Genomic DNA, 21278 nt, shown 5'->3' with positions numbered 1-21278 from the left:
CACTGCTGACCGTATGGTTCTTGTTGGTGCTGGTGGTGTCCCCCACGAACAGCTCGTCAAACTTGCTGAAGAGCACTTTGGAAACCTCCCCAGCCAACCCACCAAGCTCTGCAGCCTCCGCAATTGCTGCTGAGCAGAAGCGTCAGCCTGACTTCATTGGCTCTGATGTTCGAATCCGTGATGATACCGTCCCAACTGCTCATATCGCTCTCGCTGTTGAGGGTGTCAGCTGGAAGGACGATGACTACTTCACCGCTCTCGTCACCCCAGGCCATTGTCGGTAACTGGGATCGTACCATGGGCAACTCTCCTTACCTTGGAAGTAAGCTCAGCACTTTCATCAACCACCACAACTTGGCCAACAGCTTCATGAGCTTCTCTACCAGCTACAGTGATACCGGGTAAGCATTCCCTATATCTACGTATACTATCAACAATAAAGCGTGTTATGCTAACTAGTGCAGTCTCTGGGGTATTTACCTCGTATCTGAGAACCTGACCAACCTCGATGACCTCGTCCACTTCACTCTCCGTGAATGGTCTCGTCTATCATACGACGTCAGCCCAGCCGAAGTCGAGCGAGCCAAGGCCCAGCTCCGTGCCTCCATCCTCCTCTCTCTCGACGGCACCACTGCCGTTGCTGAGGACACCGGCCGCCAAATCGTCACCACCGGTCGTCGTCTGTCCCCACAAGACATCGAGCGTGTCATTGACGGCATCACCGAGAAGCATGTCATGGACTTCGCCCAGCGAAAACTCTGGGACCAGGACCTCGCTGTCAGTGCCTTTGGAAGCATTGAGGGCCTGCTTGACTACCAGAGACTCCGCAACGACATGAGCCGCGACGCTTCTTAAAAAACCAAGAGAGAGGGAAGAAAGAAGACCTTTGTAACAATCCGCCGCAAAAAGAAAACAAAATATACAAGACAAAAAAGAAGCCTCGCAACCCGCGAAGTTTTTTTTAACTCTTCACAAGTGTAATTTCCTTTGTACCTGATTCCTCTTCTCCCCCCCTTTCTTGGTCTTTGTCTTGTTTTGATAGATTCACAAGTGGGATCGATAGCTGCGGTCCTATATATCATTTTTGTACAGTACCTAAAGACCCTTTTCCCTCGACATCCCCTCGCCTACCAATATCCACCTTACTTAACTACTGCATCCTGCTCCATTGATATTAGCTGTTATAAACCTATCTTTCCACCCATATTTCCAGTTAGCTTCCTCTCGCCCTCGGACGTCTCTATCCCTTCGTAGCCGGGGAATTCCTCTTCTACACACTCCACAGCCTATGATCTACCCTTAACCACAGGGTTGGTTCTTCCCCAGGTATCCGTCCTCAACAGAATTCCACGCAACAATCAACAAAAAAAGCCGTTTCTCCGGCCGCTGTCAGGGGTGGAGGGTCGAGTGGCTTTATATGACCTATATAAGTTTCGTTTGTTTGCCCCTGGACACTTACCGTCTACGTCAAGACACCGGGCAGATCGCTGTGAGCTTAACTCTCCAAAAGTGCATCCCCCTGGTCTCCTCCGTCCACAGCGCCGGGCGTACGCAGCTTCAACGCACACAAGCACCAATCTACGCTCAAAAAGCAGCAGTTACGCGAGCTTCCAAGCCGGCTGTATTCGGACGATTCCGGCAGGGCGCCCATCATGGACCGAGATGGTGAACAGGGCGAGGTAGGTAGTTCGACTGGCGGGCTGCGAGACGTGTGAAACCGCAGTGAGACTTGCTCGACTCCCCTGACTCTGCCAGCAAGCAGGCAGACCAACTCCGTACATGAGGCAAATATAGCCCTGTCAGGTCTGCCTTGGATTTAATATATAGGCTTGAACCTGGTCGACGACGACGTCGTTGATAGTCTGCACAGTACTACGTATTCAAGAGGAAGCAGCATCTCCTCCCTGGCTGATCACTACCTAGGCTACGACTATAACTAGCGATATGAGCTAGCGAGTTTGTTACTCAGTATATGTCCTCAATTGAAACCATTGGAGTTGCCTGGGTAAGATACTCGACATGACAGCTGGCATTAGCCGATGCACCCCATTAACGGCAGAAGCACCTAGATCCAGAGCTAATGTACGGATATTTTATTGCGACCAGCCCAGCATGCATGACTGGGCCTCGCCTTGCAACGCCTACAAGTACATAACTACACTGCAGCGAGCAGCGCCGGCTCTGGTTCTTTGGCTGCTTGGCTGGCGGGATTGGCAGCTATGGAAGCATACGACATGTCGCTCCACCACTGGTTAGTGCGCAGGCCAACACGGAGCTGCATTCCTATATAATCGACGGCTGTCCTACCATGCGCCGTGGAAGAGAAGAAGAGCCAAGTTCCTCCGTCATGGAAGAAGCTAAATCATGTCCGTTGTCCCAGCCTACGGCCGTGCGTGCATCAGATCCGTCGGAGGAGGACTCTCTTTTCGGTATAACAGGCGGCGGAGGTGGGAAAACAAAAGACAAACAATTGAAAAAATAAGTTAGGGAGTTCCCCATGGCGCCTCCGTTAATCGAACAAGTCTGAGCCGACTCCATACAACATGGAACTAGAGAGCGGTACATTATTGCCCCTACTTTGGTCGATACCGAGGTTGTCTATGGAGCACACTGCTACCTATGAGGCGAAAACTCAGGTTGCGGCTAATTTGATGTCATAAAAAATAAAACGGAGAAGGGACAACTTCTTCGCTCAGGCACCCTGTGGCAAGGGCCGGATCCTATGCACTGTTTAAGCCGCCGGCGATCTCGTTTAGCTACCTAGCTTTGCAATTGAGATGCTTCTTTGAGCAAGGGCCGCCGCGATTTGAACCCAGGGCATTACTTTAATTTGAAAAATTCGAGGATATTTCCATATCCGAAAAGAGACCACCTCCCCTCCCCTCCCCCCGTTTATCTCCATTCTCCTCCACCGGGCGGGAGCCGGGCTCTCAATGGGAATAGTCTCTGTTGGTACGATGTGAAACGGTCAAATTTCGTCCGGGCCAAGGTCTTGCATCATCATTGAGTACTTATATAAATCTATATATTTCCATTCAATTAGTTTCCAGTTCCAGTGAATTGACTCTCCTTCACTGTCCCAAGAGTACTGAAACCATCCATATATAGAGTCCACGGTGTCTTCATACTAGAATACCAGTCTAAACACATACGTCAGCCATGTCTTCCACTACCAAGTCCCTCTATTTCAAGAAGATCCCGTCGGATTACCCAATCCCAGGAGAGCACTTGGTTGTCGAGAATGTCCCTTTCGACCCTGAGGCTCCCGCGCCAGAAGGCGGCCTCACACTAGAGTGCCTCTACACCAGCTTCGACCCATACATGCGCGGCCGCATGAGACCAGCGCACGTCAAGTCCTACACTCCTGCATACGGCCTTAACCAGCCGATCCCCAGCGCCACCATCGCAAAGGTACTTAAGTCCAAGAACGACAAGTACAATGCTGGCGATGTCGTAATCGGCCTGCTGCCCATCCAAAAGAACCTCGTCCTGCCCGAGGCACAGCTCAAGTTTATCAGACCGCTCGACAACCCAGAAGGACTTACTGATCTCCGTGTCTTCCTGGGTCCGCTCGGCATGCCTGGTCTGACGGCATATGCTTCTTTGTACGAAATAGGCAAGCCGAAGAAGGGAGACACCATCTTCATCTCCTCTGCAGCCGGTGCAGTCGGTCAGGTAGTCGGCCAGATAGCCAAGCATGAAGGTCTGACTGTCATCGGCAGTGTTGGCAGCGACGAGAAGCTAGAGTACATCCTCAAGGACCTTGGCTTCGACTCCGGATTCAACTACAAGACTGAGAAGCCCGCCGACGCCCTCAAGAGACTCGCCCCCAACGGCATCGACATCTATTTCGAGAACGTTGGTGGAGACCACTTCGAAGCTGCCCTCGAGCACATGAACGACTTCGGCCGCATAGTCGCCTGTGGAATGATTTCGCAGTACAACCTGCCCATGAAGGATAGGTACCCGATCAAGAACCTTTTCTACTTCATCACCAAGCGCCTGACGATGCGCGGGTTCATTGTCAACGATCCTGGTATGGGAGACAAGTGGACAAAGGAGCATCTCGAGCGTGTCTCCAAGTGGATTAAGGACGGTTCTTTCAAGCCCCTGATCGCAGAGACTGTGGGCATTGACAACGCTCCTGAGGGTCTAGTGGGTATCTTCCATGGAAAGAACCTGGGGAAGGCAGTCTTGAAGCTCTAGGTGTGATAGAAGGTGAAATCGATGTATGTAGCCTTTTTGCTGGTTTGACTTCCGCTTCTGCTGGGTTTTGGAGTTTGTTAAATGTCGGGTCGGTCTACGGCAATTTTTCCTGGGATGGTCATTGTGAATTCTTTCTTAATAAATACAGCAATGCAATATAAACGGTAAAAAGTTCAAAAGTTCATATCGCGTCTCGTAGTCCGTACAGAGTATTCATATACGCCCTGTAGAGCAGTGCTGGTGGCGATGGTGATGTTGATATCCCGGTATCCTGGAGTTGTAGAAGTTGCTAATGTTAGTCGACGGGGCTTCGTAGTTAACGGCATCACCATCAACACCAACACCAACACCGCACATTAGTATAGCATCTAGCAGCCAGCTAGATCGACAGCAATGTAATAGAACTCGATATCACTACTATGAATATCTTCTTCGACTGCGGAAAACTCGAAAGGAAAGGGAAGAACGCTTTTATATCTGGCTGCGCGTCTTACCTAAGCGATCACGGGATTTTTCGGCTCAAGAGCGGAAACTGGCCAATCAGACGTCTCCGATTCTGCTGACTTTCCGCTTCCCGAGGATGTTTTTCGATGTTCGCTTTTGCTTCAGGTTCAAACCACGACGAAGACCAAGTCGAGGAGGGATATTGAACCGAACTACGACGTCGCATCGCATCAGCTAGGACCAAGATGGCCTCCTCTATCGTTCGTCCGTCTGTTTCCGCTCTCCGGCAGAGCTGTCGAGTCGCCGGTTTCCAGCACAGATCGCCCATGGCCGCACTGAGCGCCAACAAGCTACAGCGGACATGGTTCCATGCCTCGAGCAAGAAGGACATTCTACCCCCATTGCCCCGTGAGTACTACGGAATATTGGACCGTTAGGTTGTTAGGGGAGAAGGAATTGGGGATCCTGGGAGTTTCCTGCTTTGAAGAGACGACTGCTAACGAATGATGGTGTTTGCTACCTTGCTATAGAGGTTGTCCACGGAACCAGTACGTCCCTCCAGTTACCATATACGATATCGTCTAGTTACCAGGTCAGCTAACACTTGTCTGTAGCCAACGATGCTGCTCCAATTCCTCCTACCTCTCCCACCCACGGAAGCTACCATTGGACCTTTGAGAGGTGTGTGCTAGGCATATAATATACGACATCCCGGGGCTGTGGTGCAGGCGTCACTAACAAAGTCCTAAATACAGAGTCGTTGCAGCCTCCCTTATCCCCCTCACAATCGCCCCATTCGCCTCTGGATCGGTCAGCCCTGTCCTTGACGCTGTGCTTTGCGGCACCCTCGTCATTCACTCTCACATCGGTTTCCAGTACGTCCACAGAGCCGTGACATGACATCAGTTAAGTGATAGAGCGATGCTGACGGTATATAGGGCCATGATTGCCGATTACTTCCGCCCATGGCGTGTGCCTAAGACCTCCACCTTTTTGAACTGGCTTCTCCGCGGTTTTACGCTCGCTACTGCCGTTGGCCTGTACGAATTCGAGACTAACGATGTTGGCGTAACAGAGGCTCTTAAGAGGATCTGGAAGGCGTAAATGTATATATCCTGTATTTCCTTTTTTGTATTCTGATACATCTTGTCCCTCTTATTTTTTTATTTCTATTATCCGTTTCCATAAAGTCGTCTTCCGTCCCATGGATACCTACATGCATATAAAGCATTCAATTTCATCAAGCTGCCTCCCCACCCTTTCTTCCCCCTTTTTTGTGTATACAGTACAAAAATGGGAATCAAGCCATCAATATCAGCCCCATAATCTTTTAACAAGAGTGCCACTAATCGTCAGCTGCCAATGCCCCATGGTCTGTTTCTGCGTCCTCCTCTGCAATAGTCATTATCTTCTCGATGAGCCGCAGTGTAGCTCTCAGCGGCAGACCGATGACATTATCGTAGCTTCCATTAATTTTCTCCACAAGCACCGATCCCAGTCCCTGCATTCCATAGCCTCCAGCCTTATCGGCGCCTTCCCTTGTCCTCACATACATCAGCAGCAAGTCATCTGTGATCTGAGGGTCGAACCGAACGCTCGTCTCTTCCACGATCGACTCAAGTGCGTACCCTGGAGCCTGTGCGCTCTCCAACGGCACTATGGCAACAACTGCCGTATACACCTTATGATCTCCCGCATCCCTTAGCCCCTTCAGCATGTTCATATGCTCTGCCTCTGAGCGTGGTTTCTCCAAAATCTCGCCCGTCTCGGGATTGACAACGATGGTATCAGCAGCCAGAATCAACGCCGGCTCTCCCTTTTCTTCATTATCTATCTCCTGCTTATACACCGCCAGGCCTTTCTGCGTGGCTGTTTCCAGCACATATTCAAACGGAGTGAGGGTCTTGGAGCAGTCTTCTGGAGTGCCGGATGGGATGATTTCGATATTGGGTAGGCCGAGGAAGGCGATTATCTGTTTGCGGCGAGGAGACGCCGAGGCGAGTATCACTCTTTTCTTCCTGAGGTTGACAAGCACTGGGAGAGAGGGCGGAAGTGGTTTCGGGAGCGGCTTAGACGCAGAGTGAGAGGAAGCTTCGTAAGATGGCGGTGGATCGGTTGGCACTGCTGAAGGATTTGTCTGCTGGCTCGACATGTTACCGCTTTCTGTCCCGCCTTCGTCTTCTTGGAAGGATGGTATGATGTTATACACATATGAAGTCGCGCTCCTGAACATATTCATCTTCGAAGTGAGGGTGAGATGGCGGATGTTAGTTATTTAATTAACAACAAGTGTGTCCCAACTTGTTCTCCGAACAAACACGAAGAAGAGCCGCATCGACGGGTCCCGTGAATTTAAGATAAATAACCTTGGGGCTAGTGAAGGAAGTTAAAATGTTTATTTAGTTGAATATCTACCTTAGTTCGCCAACAACACCTCACATTTCACCTCTCGTCGTGGCTCACTTGGGATCCCAGTTCAGATCGACTATATCCTTGTATACCCTTGGCCCTGGGATCTATTCAAACCGACTTCAAGACGTCTCTGTTCATTTCTTTGCGTATTTTTTTGAGTTAATGTCAAACGTCTGAGCCAAAAAGGAGAGCCCGCACTGGTTGGCGCAGGAGACGCGTGATATCTTCGACATTTAACTACCATGGCTTCTCAGCAGCCATACGATGAAGCAGTACTCGATCTGCCTGGACGTTCACCTGTTCCGCCCCAGCTTCACGACCATCACCAAGTATCATTCGATGGAATTATAAAGTATGACCAACCATCGCCCTTGTCTACAGCAGAGCGTTTACGCGCCCAAGATGTTTTGTCTCGGATTGCCCAACAGGTTGCTGATGAGAGTGGCGTCAAGGGAGGCTTCCACCGTCATTTACTTGTCCGTCTTTCTTACGAGCACTCAGCCTCAGAGTTGTCAAAAGATACATTTCTACGAGTTTTCTTTAACTTTATGGGGCTCGAGTTGACCTGCGATGAAGACATCGACCTGAATGATAGCGGGCTGGTCCAAAGTTTCATCGAATTTGCGGATATGCTGCTCGACCAATTCTTTATCCCATGTTTGTGCCCTGCTTTCTTGATGGTACACTATATGGTATCTAAATATCTATTAACATCTATCTAGTGAGAGCAAGTGGGAGGAAAACTCCGCAGCGTACGCCTGCACAGATCTCTGCTACTAGAAGCATTCAATCACCTCATGAGATCGCTGGCCTTGCGGAGAGACTCTCATATCTTAGGTCCCTGTGTCTTATTCGAGATCGGCATCGTTGTGTTATCTCACGGACTTTCGATGCACAACAGGAATTTCACCTATTAATGCAGCATGGTTCGAATGCGCAGGATGATGACGGGAACTTGCTTCGAGGCGGACTCCCGGGCCAAGCTTTGGAGGTGGCGCATATAATTCCGCACTTACTCCTAGAAATGGACAATAATTCACAGCTGGCAAGTTATCCTTTCCCTTCTCGCCTTTTACATTCTCTGGGGCTAAGTGATGGGTAGAGTGAATCACAAAGAACGGCAATTAATATACTTAATATGTTTGATTGCGATATTGCTCATCTCATTGAGGGCCCTTGCATCGATAGCCCGCGTAATGCTATCACCCTGACTTCTACTTTCCATGAAATCCTCGGGAATTTCAGGGTATATTTTGATGCTGTTGCTGGAGAAGAAAATACATATAGTATCTGCACCTTTAACGATTTTGTTGCCGAACGATGGGCTACCTGTGACTCGCAAGCTCTTTTTCAGCCAAGGAAAAACAATAGACCCTCCTTCTCCCCGGTTGCTCGCCCTACATCGAGCAATAGCCCACATCCTCAATCTATCAGGAGCCGGGGAGTACATTGACAAACTGCTTCGGGATCTTGAAGAAATAGGTGTACAAGCGGATGGGTCGACGGATCTAGGGCGTCTTATTACATTTAGGCTTGGTGGACAGGATAAATTTGTCCAAGCATATTAACAACCCCAGATGCTAATGGTTTTGTTTGTGGTGCCTGCAGTTCAGAGCACATTTCTATTTGGTCTCAAAGATCGAAAATAGTACGATTAAACCTCCCACGCTGTGTTTATGGTACGTATGCGGAAGCTATCCCACATTCAACCTTTTATATTCTTAGAAAACACATGCTAAAAGAATACAAAAGAGAAAAAAAGAAGAATTTAAAATCTAAAGCACTGAATTAACACCGACTTGATGGGTATCACAGCTCAAACCATTCGTTCAGAACCACCGCCACCCCAACCCCCAAAGCCTCAAGAAAACGCCGTCTGCCCATCCATACCGCATGTATGTAGAAAGTCGTGAGCGCCAAAGTCACCGAATAACCTCCGTAACGTTTCGCAACCTGTCATCGACTCTACCTCCTCTTTGTTCAATCTCTTCAATCAAATCCTTTCGTTCCTGGACCTTGAGTTGCATGAAATCAACAGTCTTGCGCAAAACCATGCCCTCGCTGCGGCCCTGACCAGCTAGACCGGGGACAAGTTCAGTTAACCGGTCGAACCCTTCTCGTATGGCTGCCCGGCGTTTCTGCTCGGAGGCAATGTGGTTGTTCTTCTTCTCTTGCTCGGAGAGGCGAGGTTTCTCTCTCTCTGAGGTGGTGGGCCGGGGGTCAGAAGGCGAGTTCGAGGTTCTCTTTGTTGACGGCTCGCCATCTTCACCGGGAGTCGAGCTGGGCCTTCGAGCAGCGGCAGCTCCTGTTGGCGAAGTTGATGGAGGCATGGTGATGGTAGAGGCAGGCGATAACCCGTTGATAAGCAGCAAAGTCTGTTCGAGACTGTCAAATAACACACCAAACACACGCGGCTCTATTACGCCTTCTGCTTGCCCTTTTCTCTTCCTCCCTTTCTTGTTCTTCTTCTTATTCTTCTTCTTCTTGCGATCTCGACCTTGTATTTCATGTCGTTTCGCCTCGCTTCGTCGTTCAGATGACGGTTTAATGGAGAAAAAAAAAAGGGCGCCAAGAGCGGAAGGAAACCCGATAAGGAAGAATTTAGCACGTGAAATCATGACCAAGCAATTACGTCATATATTACATAATGATGATCTAATGAGTGATTACCTAATCTATAGCATCATAGATGAAAGTTGGACGTGAAAGAAAAACGACGTCAGGGAAAGAGAGAGAAAGAGAAGAAGACGATGAAGAAAAGGAGCAGAGCAGCGCTTTGTCTCGCAATGCGATTGTCTGCTATTTCATCTTGAATTGGGTCTTTAGGAATTACGGCTGCATCTGAATCCTACACGCTGATACCATGAGCCAGACACTTCGAGGCGGTTGTTCTTGTGGTCGAAACAAATGTTTCATCAACATCCCACTTGATGCCAGTGACCAGGCAGAGGTCTACTTTGACTCGAGCAGTGTCAATCGTGAGTATTCTGATGTACATGGCTCAATACCGCGCTTGTGCTAAGTTCTGGCTGCTAATGTCATTGTCTACAGGTCGGACGCAGGCCGCTCCGTTGACTGCATGGCTTCGTGTGCCACTTGAGTGGTATCAATCATCGACAGTGTCCTTCTTCCCTGACGAGACTCATTCTGCTATTCGGCGCACTTTTATTCCTCCAGAGGATCCGCATTGCCGGCGTGTTTTCTGTGGATTTTGCGGCACGCCACTTACGTATTGGACCGAGAGTCCGCTCGAAGAGGCTGATTACATGTCAATTACTGTGGGCAGCCTCTTCAGCCAGGACCAGAGTGCCCTTGAGGATCTAGGACTGCTCCCAGAAGATGTCGAAGCCGCATCACAGATCACTCCTGTTGGATCTAGTCGAAGTGCCACACCGGCAGCTTCTTCGTCTAGGCAGCTCACTTCCACGGAGCCACATGTGTTTGTGACACGCCATAGAGGTACTCTAGGAGGAATTCCTTGGTTTGAAGAGATGATCGAAGGAAGCCGGCTGGGAAGAGTAGGCAAACACCGCAGGGGAGTCGGAGGAAACGATACGATGCATGTCGAGTGGGAGGTGACCGAGTGGCATGACACTGTCCCATCCATCTCCACCGAGGCCTGTGAGACCACCAGCGCTAGCCCAAAAACTTCCGCTAAAAGAAAGTCCCCTCAGGTTTGTTTATCCTAACTGCTATGTCTATACGTCGAACTATTAGTTTCGTCTAACAAGATATTAGGAGTGAGCCGTTTTCCTTGATAGGCGATTAGAGTTACCTCTAAAAGCAGGCCTCAGAGTCTCAACTTAACTTCACTCAAACCCGTGGGCCTTCCTTTACTTTAGAATCTTTAATTTTTGCAACTGCGCCTGATCCCTTATTTTCAGTCCATGGTCATTGGAGTTTACTTTCGTTTTCTTCCCTTCCATTGTTATGGAGTTTTCCTTTTTGAAATCCGGTATTACCTACGATCATCGGCATGCTGTACATCACCCATTGATTATTCTGGAGATCCTTGAAATCAGACTGATATCCTTGCATAATTTTGGAACTTATCTTCAGGTTTGAAGTATACAGAGCCCTAGTCTATTATGGCATATTTACGTGTTGATTTTGGCTATATATTGTGCTTCTCAAGTGCGCAATATTCTCGCTATACGTCATCACTCTGATAATAGTATAATACCAAATACTATTAGATATTGACATATTTTCATTTTTCGGAATCTCTAGATATCATAATTTACTAAAGCCTTTAGACCTGGCAAATTCCACCACTCCTCTCTTTGTCCTTTGACCGGCTGGCTTCACAATAGAGCTTTTGCTTTTTCATATCACCGTGTCCTACCTTGGAACTGCATGACGAAACGTCTCCTTGGGTATTGAACTCGAGCTTATTATTTTCTTTGCTCTCCACACACCACGCACCTTTTCAACATTTGAACCACAACACAGTCATTTACATGATCGCTTTTGTTCTCCATCTTGCCCTCTGGCTGAACACCGAAATGTGTTTACCTTCTTATATCTTGTGATCTGTGTGTGATTTATACAGGGAGAGGGCACTGAGAGGCCCTACACGTTCAAAATGGAGAACCAGATGGACGGAATGGCCGTCTGTGAGCCTACGACTACAAATGAGAGCATACTTTCAAACAATTCCATCCAGTCTAACAATTCCCAGCCAGCTTATCCCCGGTTCATGACACCAATCAATCCTACTCACCAGCTTTTTACCCCAAATTCGAACCTCTCTCGAAGACCTTCGGTTGATCGGCCCAAGCAACCACGCCCGGAGACTCCTACGAGGTCATTGCCAATTAGCTCTAGCAGATCTCGTCAGAAGACTTGGGCATCAGTCGCGTCAAAGGGAGTGGATGCATTTCGTTCAACATCAGCAAAATCGACGAACTACAGCAAAAGAACTCCGTATAGAAATGGGCAATCTCCAGGAGTTGTACGTGAATACCAGGTGCTCGAATAGAAATTTACTTGAATACTGACACCTACTTCTGTAGGGCTCATATCGATTAATATCCGTGACCCAGGCAGAGCAACAGTCTACACCGTGTCCAGACAGGAGCTCTAAAGAGTGCAATCATGTACGTGAAACTATCTGAACACGTATTTACTGGTGTAATGTTGTGTTTGACCTAACTTATCTGTCCGTTTCCTTACAGAACACTCGCGTTCAAAATGTGGTGGAAAAGCTGCTTCCCTCAGAAAATCCATTGCAATGCCCGCCTGAATCTAATTCAGAGGCTGATACGGCATCTAATCGGGAGCTTCATACCACTCTCAATACCAACAAAATCTCATCGCAGGCTCCAGCTCCTGGGTCTCCCCCTGACGACAAATGGGCAAGTGTTAAGTCAGATAATACTATGGACAGCAGAAATGATAATACTGGCGAAATCAAATCGAATGACAATGATGATACTAAGTTGATACGGATCGAGGAGGAAGATGCACACACTCCGGTTCCTGATGGGGTTCGCATGTTTACTGATGCTTTATCTAAACTCACAAAAGTCACAGGCTCTTGCAAGGAAGTCGATAAAGAACAGACGATTAAGGAGCAAGGGGATTGCCCACCTGAAAACAACGCAGAGGGAGCTTCCATTTCTGGCCCCACGAAATGGGTCACATCCAGCCCCCGCCGATCTTTGACAAACTGTCCATTGTCTTCAACTAGAAAGCCGCCGCACCTGAAGATCGTTACTGATTTCTCTAGAAACCCAGTACAAACGGAACGGATGTTTGCTCATCATGGCTTAGGGGTATCTCCTGGTTACTATTCTCGCGTTCCTAAGTCCAACCCATTTAGAGACCGCCCTAGAGTTGCATCTTCACCTGGCGGCGTTAACCCTTTGCTAGCGCGGGAGAATAGAGCATCCTCGTGCTCATTTGAAAATTCTCCTTCACCTATCAGGACTCCCGGCGCTGTGACCCCCAAGCAAAAATCAACTGGAACGCCTACTCCATCAAACCCCTTTTGTGCCGTCTCACTAAATACTACACCTCGGATGGACAGAAGTGGCTCTAAAATTCCTCGAATGGCGCCACGGAATTTATTTCCTGAAAGTGATTCAGGGGTTGGCAACTGCACGAAAGTAACTGTATTCTCTCCGTCAAAGAGAAGCTCAATCCCACTTCCTACGCGATTGCTCCAGCAGAGTAAGGAGGAGAACGGCTCTGAGAATATGCCTGAAGGTACAACCCCATCGGCCATTTTCGATAGAGTTGAGAAAACCACCACGGAGGAAACAGTGATAAAGGAAGACTGTGAAATGGGCAAGGGGGAGAATACCCACTTCAAACCACAGAATAATGTGCAGGATACAACTAAGGGTGTAGAGGAAAATGCCGACCCATTCTCTGACGATGTTACCGTGAAACAACTTTCGAAGTCTGCTCCATGCCATGGTCCACAGCTTCGCATTTCACCAGAGGCTGAACGTCTCATCATGGGTGAAGATGATCTCAAGGTATTGGAGAAGAATATGAAAGAGAGCCGCGGCCCTAGTCGTCAATCGGGAAATAAGAGAGAATTTCGCCTCTCTACTGATAGCCTCTTTGCAACCTTTTCCTCTAAGCGCTCCAAGAATTCATCCTATAGGTTATCTTTCAGCGGCAAACCTCCAATGGAGGAAGACAGTCCTACACCCGTGGGCGAAGCAGCGGGAAAATCTATCTCTAAAGCAAAAAGCGCGGATTTTGGGATTCGCCGGGCATCCTCTGGCCATCGTTCGACGAGACGAAAATCTTCTCCTGAAAAGGGACTACCTCGCTCAGCTTCGGAGAAGCTTGATGCTGACCCGTTCTTAGACACAGAAGATATAGAAATGCACTCCAAGCAACCCATGCCGGTAGATAGGAGGCCAGTTACGGAGCCCGGACAAGTCAATAAAAAGCCATGCAGCACCCCAGTTGTTGAATCTGCCAAAAAGAGCTCTATCCCCGTGGTCGTGACAGAGAACTCACCTTCTCCATCCAAACCATCGGGCTCAGTAGAGCGTACTCGAAAACTCCAGAATGAAGCATTCAAGTTGAATTCTCCAAAAGGCCCACGGCATAACAGCAGAGTTAGCGCTTCTTATGGCTCACCTAGAAGATACCCGTACCGGCCATCTACTGACAGGGCCCACCATAGCCCTAAGCCAAACAATGATACCCATATTGGAACTGATCAACCTCCACGGAATGCAGAAAACCAGGGACAGAAAGATAAGCGCCATAAGAAACGTCATCATCGCTCTGCAGATCCTATCACTACGGCTCCTGAGCCGGTCAAAGGCAAAGGGTCCTCTTCCAAAGGAGTATTCTCCAATTTCCGTGGCTTATTCTCAAAGAATAAACCTGAGGCTCCAAAAGAAAACAATCGCCCTCTAATTTATGCAAGACCAATGGCTACCAATAACCTAAAACTATCAGTGCCAGTGTCCCACTCTGTTCCTCATCTCGGTATGAATGGAAACGGAGTTCCAAATGACACTTCAGGTGGAGAAATTAGCTACCATCATCTCGAATCTCTATGTTCCCCTGCGTTACGGGACACTGGAAGAATTAGCACTATTACGATGGAGATTCTTGATTCGGCACGGAATGAGGTTGACACATCACGCAAGGAGAAGCTTATTAGAGTAAGTAATTTACACAGTCTGATTATTGCTAAACAACTGCTAACTGTTGATTGCTATATTTTACAGCTCGGCAAGATTCTTATTGAAGCTGTGAACAATTCGCATGATGCTGAAAAGGCGATGTTGACTGCCATCCAGGCGGCAAAAGAGGCGGAAGTTGCCTGTGCAATGGCGAAGGAAAATGCTATGAAAATGAGCCAAGTTGCCTGTGATTGGGCCCGCCCTTTGGCTTCTGCTAAAGATTCTAGTACCTGAACTTGTGACGAAGAGGATAAATAGTCCGTACCTTGACGAACTGTGGCTGCGAAAGCGTTGAACCTGAAATTCAATCCCAATTTCCCTGGTATTGACGTTTGGCGGCTTAAGAGACGTCTATCTGGTGTGGTTTTATGGTTAGATATCCGTTATTAACATGATCCCCTTGAACTTGTTTTAACCTTCTCTGATGCTCTGTTCTTTATTGTCCTTTGCTCTCCCGTGGCCTGCCTACGTGGAAGCCCATCCAGGTTCAAATTTACGACAGACAGATTGTTATGTCTACGTTATCAATTGTCTGAGAGTCAATAGCACAGCAAGAAATGAACAATATCCAGCTGACATTTTAGATAATAACCATCGCTATTCGATTTCTAACTCAACCAATGCATAAAGTTAGGACTTATAGCTTAGCCTTTGCGTCATTTCTGTAGTAATGGAGACAGTTAGCAAATTGAACAATGGAAGAGATATATATCAAAGAGAAGCTTCGTACAAATAAGCTATGCATTCGATCTCAACGTCGGTATCTAAAGGCAGCTGCTTCACAGCAACGCAGGTCCGGCACTAGTACGTTGTTAATGAACCAAAGATCAACGCAATCCAAAACAGTCGAATAGCTTACTGGTTTCGGTTCATCTTTGAAATAAGTCTGGTACACCTTGTTCATTTCCGCAAAGTCATCCATGGTGGCAATGAAGACGTTTGTCTTGACAACATTCCTTAAGCTACTGCCGCCTGCCTCCAGAACTGCCACAAGATTCTTTAGGGCTTGATCCTATAGAGAGATCAGTATTTGAATGTGTGATATATAGTCAACGGGTGTTTAGGCTAACAGTTCTTTCTGCAACCCCTCCAGGGACCAGTTCATTTGTCTTTGGATCCATTCCAATGCTCCCAGAACAATAAAGCATGCCATTGTGGACAATAGCCTGGGAAAACACCGGGAGTGGCGCGGGGGCCTCGGTAGTGAGGACGGCGGTTTTAGTAGGCATTTTAAGGGGTGACAGAGATAGCGATCTTGCTGCTATTACTGATAAGTAGCGGATTTCATCGACTTCACTGAAATGGAGATGGTTCTCGGTTATTTACAATGCGGAGGCATCGGGCTTCTTGGTCCGGCAGTGTACGGCGAATACGAGCCGGGCATTTTTATAGGGAGCTGTCAAGGCCTAGAACTAGGGAGGAGTAAAAATACCGGTTATATGGTGTAACAAGAAGAAGGAGACAAAATACTATCTCAAAAGTTAAATATTTTTCATTTCCTTTAGAATCTGAATAGTAACAGTTAAGGTATAGGGCAGATTAGTCCTCAATGCCGCTCCATGCTTCCTCTTCCATTGTATCAACATTGGACTCCTGGGCAAGCTTCCTGGATTGGCTGCCCTTGATAGCCCCTTTCCTATTATTCTCTACCCTCCTTTCAAAACCGCTCTTAGTGCTGATACGGGTTGTGCGGCGGTTCCTATCATTATTCATTGCGGCTGTTCGTCTCCGCGCTTGAACTCCATGGCGCTTTAGCTCCTTTTTGTCGTTCTTTGTCAAGTCGGGAAGAGCATCAAGAAGCCATTTCTGTATACCTGGCTCAGCACCGTCGCCACAACGTAGTTTCTCACTAGCTGCAATCACGTTGGCAATGTTCTTGACGTATGGAATATCTTCTTTGGTGTAGAACGTAACTGCAATTCCGCCCTCTCGGCCAGCTCTACCAGTCCTTCCAACTCTATGCACGTAGGCAGCTGCTGAGTTCGGGATATCATAATTGACAACCCCGTTGATTCCACGGAAATCCACACCTCGAGAAAGAAGGTCAGTGGTAATGATGATCCAGATTTCTCCTTTTCTGAACCCAGCCATAACGTCGGATCGTTGAGAGTCGGAAAGTTCAGAGTGTAGAACTGCGATTCGGGAAGAGCCACCTGCTTCGGGTGGAATATCATACATAAGTTCGGAATGCAGAGCTACTGCTCGTGGGATAGTTTGAGTGAAAACGATAAAAGGAGGACGAAGGTGTTTGCCCGCGGATGCTGTAGCCGTTGTGGGGTGTAGAAGTTGTCTTAGTCCCAGAAGTTTGCCTTGCTCTGTTGCGGCGTAGGTGAGTTTATGAGAAATATTTGGTATAGCTGAGTCCTTCAGGCCAACAACTAATCTGATGAGAAAGGGCTCTTCTGTTAGGCCTAGGGACTTCTGGCGATCCCCAATGGTTGATCTGGCCAGTTCCTCGATATTAGATCCCATTGTCGCGGACCACAACCCGACTCTTAACTGAGGGTTAACACATGATTGCCATATTTTAAGAGTCTGATCCCGAAATAGGGGGTCCAAGAGGACATCTGCTTCATCAAGAACAAGCGACTGGACTAAAGGCATTGAGGCAATATCTTTACAGCCATTATCTGAGAGTGCGTTGACTAATTGCAACGGCGTTGTAACCAGGATGTCACTCTTAGTTACAGTTGCAAGAGACTTTACTCGCTCCTTTGGCCGTTCCTCATCACTGTCTGCATTGCTTTCATCTTCGCTCGCATCATCTTCTTGTTTGGTGTCATCTGCACCACGTTCTTCTACTACACGCATACCTTTGCGCATAGTTGTAATCCTCACTCCAGTACCAAGAGCGAGCTTCCTGCCCTCATTTGCAATCTGGCTCGCAAGCTCCTTGGTCGGCGCAACAACAACGGCTAGAATACCTTTCGAATGATCACCAGGGTTCTGGCGTCGGTGTTTCATTATTTTGCTGATAAGTGGGATCATAAATGCCAACGTCTTCCCGCTTCCAGTGGGCGCAACTGTAAGAAGGTCAGGCTCACTTTCCACACTTTTGTCTGCTTTCTCATCTTCTACCGATGTACACAGGCCGCCAAGGAGTATGGGTAGGCTGCCAAGTTGTACCTCCGTTGGCACAGTATATCCTTGGTTGCGTATATTTTCTAATAAACGCCTTGAAATATTATATTTGGACCGTAACAGCTCGAACGAGACGAGAGGTTCGGGGTAAAGTGCCTGCAGCGCTTTCCGCTGCTTTTTCGTAAGAGAAGCTGCTGCAGCCTCTTTTTCTCGTTTCCGTTTCTTAGACTTCTTCTTCGTTGTTTCGACGTCGTCGCAGTTTGACTTTGGTGTTCGAAGATCAGTGACTTTGATCCTATGAGTCTTCAAAATCGATTTCCTATCAGCTTCAGATAGTGAGACTGGCCGCAGATTAACATCCTGGCCGTCATTGTCTTCGTCACCGTTCCGGTCCTCTCCTTCGACTGTATCCGTAGAAATCTTCGAGGTAACTTCAGGCGCAGACGAAGAGGGACCGCTGAAGAAATTCAGTCCTGCATCCATAATTTCAGAATCCTCTTCATTAGCTGTCCCGCGCTTCCTCTTCTTTCCCCGGTTATCGCCATCGCCCTGTTTCCCCTTCGCACTAGCTGGTTTCGCAGGAAATAACTGTGGTGTGCGAGCTTCGCCAGTGGATGGCAGACGGTCGGCTGTTGATCCCTTTAGATTGGTGGAGGGTCTGATCTTAGTAGACCTTGTGAGGAGCTTAAAAGCATCCATCCTCGCATAAAATAAACCAGAACAACCCGGCCTTGGGTCTTCCTTTCTTTTCTTCGAGTCGCTTCGTTAAATGTTCTACATTTCACTGGGATCTTATCAAAAATCGCTCCCGTGAATTTATTTAAGGTTTGATATCATGTGACAGTTGAACCTTAAAGTTTATCCTTAAATCCGGATTTTTGGTTTTCAACTTCTCCAAAACTTCAGCTTGCACCGACCTGATGATCTATTTCTTGCCATTGTTATTTGTTGTTTAATAGCTATTTCTGGTGATATAATGCTGCTTTGATTTTTTAAAGCTGCTATTGGGACAGTTTGGTTGTTGTGCTTCTTTACACGTATCTTAGTTGCACTAGCTATCACAGCCAGGGTTCAACATGACACAAGGATGAGAGATCCTAGGGTGGAGTGTTGAGCTTTGAAATACAATAAATACCCTCGATCGAGCATCTTCAGCATTGTTTTTCTCTATCTAGGGGTTAATCTTTTCTCCTTTTCCAAATTTAAATCTATGCAATCATTTCACAATTATGGGCCAAATACTGTCAGTTTATGGTAGGCTGCGGAACAGGAAATGGGACGTTCTGGATGGTTAGTTCCTGTCTCACTTCCAACCACCTGTTCTCTCTATGGGAGCGGAGATTCGACTACTGTTCTTCGCCTTGAGTTAACTTAGTAAAAAGAACCCGAAGCCGCCAAAGAAAATGAGCTCATGTTCCAAGGATTCGAATGGCATGTCCCAGCAGACCAGCAACACTGGAATAGGCTCCGTGAGAGCCTCCCACGGCTGAAATCAATGGGCGTGAGCAACATCTGGATTCCCCCTGGCTGTAAAGGTGCTACAGACGGTAATGGGTATGACATCTATGACCTGTATGATGTAGGCGAGTTCGAGCAAAAGGGTCAAACTGCGACAAAATGGGGATCCAGGGCGGATCTCGAAGCATTTATTTCTCTCGCGAATGAACTTGATATCGGGATATACTGGGATGCCGTCCTGAACCACAAGGATGGAGCAGACACTAAGGAAAAATGCAGGGCTGTCGAGGTGGATCCTAAAGGTAACGAAATTATCAATATTTTCTCGAAAAACTGCCTCTAAATGGTCAAATAGATAGGAATGTCAATATTGCTGAGCCAAGAGAGGTAGAAGCCTGGCTAGGCTATGACTTCCCTGGCCGCGGAACCAGATATAGTGAAATGAAATACCATTGGTACCATTTCAGTGGAATCAATTATGATACCCTCCAAAAGAAATCTGGAATTTTCAAACTGATTGGTTCAGGAGGTAAGGATTGGGCGAAAGATGTTAGCACCGAGAATGGGAATTATGATTATCTTATCTTTGCCGATGTGGACTATTCCAATGCTGAGGTCAAAAACGATGTTAAACACTGGATTGAATGGTTGGGAACCCAATTTAAATTGAAAGGGCTGAGACTAGATGCGGTCAAGCATTATTCACGAGCGTTCTTAAAAGAATTCATTCAGCATATCCGAACTACGGTGGGGAAAGACTGGTTTCTTGTTGCAGAGTTCTGGACTGGGGATATCAGTATTCTGCTAAATTATTTTGACCAGATGGAAGGGCTCGTGTCTCTGTTCGATGCTCCTTTGGCAGAGAGATTCTCTCTTTTTGCAAAGGAGGGTCAAGATATGCGAAGGATATTTGACAAGTCTTTCGTGAAGATTCATCCGCAGAAGGCAGTGGTAGTTATGCCCCAAACTACCAAATATTCTTCATGAATAAGGTATCTAACTATTGACAGACCTTTGTTTCCAACCATGATACGGTGAGAGGCCATATGCATCGACAAACATAATGGTCATCCTAGCTAATATAGCTTAGCAACCAGGACAGTCACTCGAAGTAAGGCACCGATACTATTGATAGTCACTTTTTATTTAGCTGTTGCTTACCCATGTATAGATATTGATAGACGCTTGGTTTAAACCTCTTGCATATGCCCTAATCCTCCTTCGTCGGGATGGTTACCCGTGTCTGTTTTACGGTGATCTATACGGCATAACCAACACCGAACCAAAGTATCGACTTCCACCGATCGAAAAATTAGCAGCGCTTGCGACAATTCGAGCTATGTATGCTTATGGGAAGCAGAGAGACTATTTTGACCACAGGAAATGTATCGGTCAGTTTCTCGGCGGCCTTGAGCTTTATTTTCCTGATACTGGAAGCTTCAGCTACTTACTGATGGGACTGCAGGCTTTGTTCGTTACGGCGACACGGCACACCCTTCTGGGATGGCGTGTGTACTAAATGCTGGTTCTAGCGCTGCAGCTACATCGAAGACAATGTATGTTGGCATTCGACATGCCGGAGAGAAGTGGACGGAGGTATTCTCATCTGGGGCTTGGACTTCGACTTTCTGCGGTCGTAACTGCGGTTGTGGTCGGGAGGGAAGAATTGGACCAAAGAGTGTGAGTGTTTGGGTTGATGAGGGAGCAGAGGGCCGAGGGCAGGTTGACGTAATCGCTGAGCAGTTCGTGTGATTGATTGGCCTTAGGGATCCAGGAGAAGTTGGGACGAACGAAACTCGGCGGAAGGGAGGATTGAACTGTCGATACTCCATAGATAAGAATGAAGAGTTACTTTTTCCGTCTTGCATAACTAGCACCCGTAACAACGTTATCATTATCGAGTGCTCTGCTGCTCCTGACACACGAGACAATTATAAAGTCAATAGAGAAGCGTTTCCATCTATGTTGAGAAAAAATATAGATATTGACGTCTCCTAAAGGTTCCCAAAAGACCAA

The 21278-nt window shown here is 47.6% G+C and overlaps 12 protein-coding genes across 12 annotated transcripts; 8 read left to right on the top strand and 4 right to left on the bottom strand.

The window, feature by feature from the left end:
* Window positions 1–32: 32 nt before the first annotated feature.
* Window positions 33–855, top strand: MGYG_07070 (hypothetical protein; the record flags this gene model as incomplete). Its single annotated transcript, XM_003171024.1, has 2 exons — window positions 33–401; window positions 465–855. The coding sequence occupies exons 1-2, from the start codon at window positions 166–168 to the stop codon at window positions 853–855; spliced, it is 627 nt and encodes a 208-aa protein (XP_003171072.1). The 5' UTR covers window positions 33–165.
* A 797-nt stretch (window positions 856–1652) lies between these two features.
* Window positions 1653–2482, top strand: MGYG_07069 (hypothetical protein; the record flags this gene model as incomplete). Its single annotated transcript, XM_003171023.1, has 3 exons — window positions 1653–1679; window positions 1941–2005; window positions 2167–2482. The coding sequence occupies 3 exons, from the start codon at window positions 1653–1655 to the stop codon at window positions 2480–2482; spliced, it is 408 nt and encodes a 135-aa protein (XP_003171071.1).
* A 677-nt stretch (window positions 2483–3159) lies between these two features.
* MGYG_07068 (NADP-dependent leukotriene B4 12-hydroxydehydrogenase) lies at window positions 3160–4206 on the top strand (the record flags this gene model as incomplete). Its single annotated transcript, XM_003171022.1, has 1 exon — window positions 3160–4206. One exon carries the CDS (start codon window positions 3160–3162, stop codon window positions 4204–4206), a length of 1047 nt encoding a protein of 348 aa, XP_003171070.1.
* Window positions 4207–4895: 689 nt separating this feature from the next.
* On the top strand, window positions 4896–5754 carry MGYG_07067 (succinate dehydrogenase membrane anchor subunit; the record flags this gene model as incomplete). The annotated part of the gene is made up of 5 exons (XM_003171021.1): window positions 4896–5058; window positions 5181–5198; window positions 5265–5333; window positions 5408–5525; window positions 5589–5754. 5 exons carry the CDS (start codon window positions 4896–4898, stop codon window positions 5752–5754), a joined length of 534 nt encoding a protein of 177 aa, XP_003171069.1.
* A 241-nt stretch (window positions 5755–5995) lies between these two features.
* Window positions 5996–6889, bottom strand: MGYG_07066 (hypothetical protein; the record flags this gene model as incomplete). Its single annotated transcript, XM_003171020.1, has 1 exon — window positions 5996–6889. One exon carries the CDS (start codon window positions 6887–6889, stop codon window positions 5996–5998), a length of 894 nt encoding a protein of 297 aa, XP_003171068.1.
* A 415-nt stretch (window positions 6890–7304) lies between these two features.
* MGYG_07065 (hypothetical protein) lies at window positions 7305–8630 on the top strand (the record flags this gene model as incomplete). The annotated part of the gene is made up of 3 exons (XM_003171019.1): window positions 7305–7719; window positions 7785–8111; window positions 8350–8630. 3 exons carry the CDS (start codon window positions 7305–7307, stop codon window positions 8628–8630), a joined length of 1023 nt encoding a protein of 340 aa, XP_003171067.1.
* Window positions 8631–8984: 354 nt separating this feature from the next.
* On the bottom strand, window positions 8985–9392 carry MGYG_07064 (helix-loop-helix DNA-binding domain-containing protein; the record flags this gene model as incomplete). The annotated part of the gene is made up of 1 exon (XM_003171018.1): window positions 8985–9392. One exon carries the CDS (start codon window positions 9390–9392, stop codon window positions 8985–8987), a length of 408 nt encoding a protein of 135 aa, XP_003171066.1.
* Window positions 9393–9925: 533 nt separating this feature from the next.
* On the top strand, window positions 9926–10751 carry MGYG_07063 (hypothetical protein; the record flags this gene model as incomplete). Its single annotated transcript, XM_003171017.1, has 2 exons — window positions 9926–10040; window positions 10114–10751. The coding sequence occupies 2 exons, from the start codon at window positions 9926–9928 to the stop codon at window positions 10749–10751; spliced, it is 753 nt and encodes a 250-aa protein (XP_003171065.1).
* Window positions 10752–11647: 896 nt separating this feature from the next.
* Window positions 11648–14957, top strand: MGYG_07062 (hypothetical protein; the record flags this gene model as incomplete). Its single annotated transcript, XM_003171016.1, has 4 exons — window positions 11648–12016; window positions 12078–12161; window positions 12240–14702; window positions 14769–14957. The coding sequence occupies 4 exons, from the start codon at window positions 11648–11650 to the stop codon at window positions 14955–14957; spliced, it is 3105 nt and encodes a 1034-aa protein (XP_003171064.1).
* Window positions 14958–15434: 477 nt separating this feature from the next.
* On the bottom strand, window positions 15435–15952 carry MGYG_07061 (yabJ protein; the record flags this gene model as incomplete). The annotated part of the gene is made up of 3 exons (XM_003171015.1): window positions 15435–15524; window positions 15583–15735; window positions 15794–15952. 3 exons carry the CDS (start codon window positions 15950–15952, stop codon window positions 15435–15437), a joined length of 402 nt encoding a protein of 133 aa, XP_003171063.1.
* Window positions 15953–16262: 310 nt separating this feature from the next.
* Window positions 16263–18503, bottom strand: MGYG_07060 (hypothetical protein; the record flags this gene model as incomplete). Its single annotated transcript, XM_003171014.1, has 1 exon — window positions 16263–18503. One exon carries the CDS (start codon window positions 18501–18503, stop codon window positions 16263–16265), a length of 2241 nt encoding a protein of 746 aa, XP_003171062.1.
* A 530-nt stretch (window positions 18504–19033) lies between these two features.
* Window positions 19034–21014, top strand: MGYG_07059 (glucan 1,4-alpha-maltohexaosidase; the record flags this gene model as incomplete). The annotated part of the gene is made up of 7 exons (XM_003171013.1): window positions 19034–19094; window positions 19187–19564; window positions 19618–20213; window positions 20273–20296; window positions 20353–20373; window positions 20434–20653; window positions 20728–21014. The coding sequence occupies 7 exons, from the start codon at window positions 19034–19036 to the stop codon at window positions 21012–21014; spliced, it is 1587 nt and encodes a 528-aa protein (XP_003171061.1).
* Window positions 21015–21278: the final 264 nt, after the last annotated feature.

This window comes from Nannizzia gypsea, genomic scaffold, assembly GCF_000150975.2.
Source record: "Nannizzia gypsea CBS 118893 supercont1.6 genomic scaffold, whole genome shotgun sequence".
Taxonomy (NCBI): Eukaryota; Fungi; Ascomycota; class Eurotiomycetes; order Onygenales; family Arthrodermataceae; genus Nannizzia; species Nannizzia gypsea.
The sequence above is the reverse complement of the archived record's forward strand: the minus strand, read 5'-3'. Positions and strand labels throughout refer to the sequence as shown.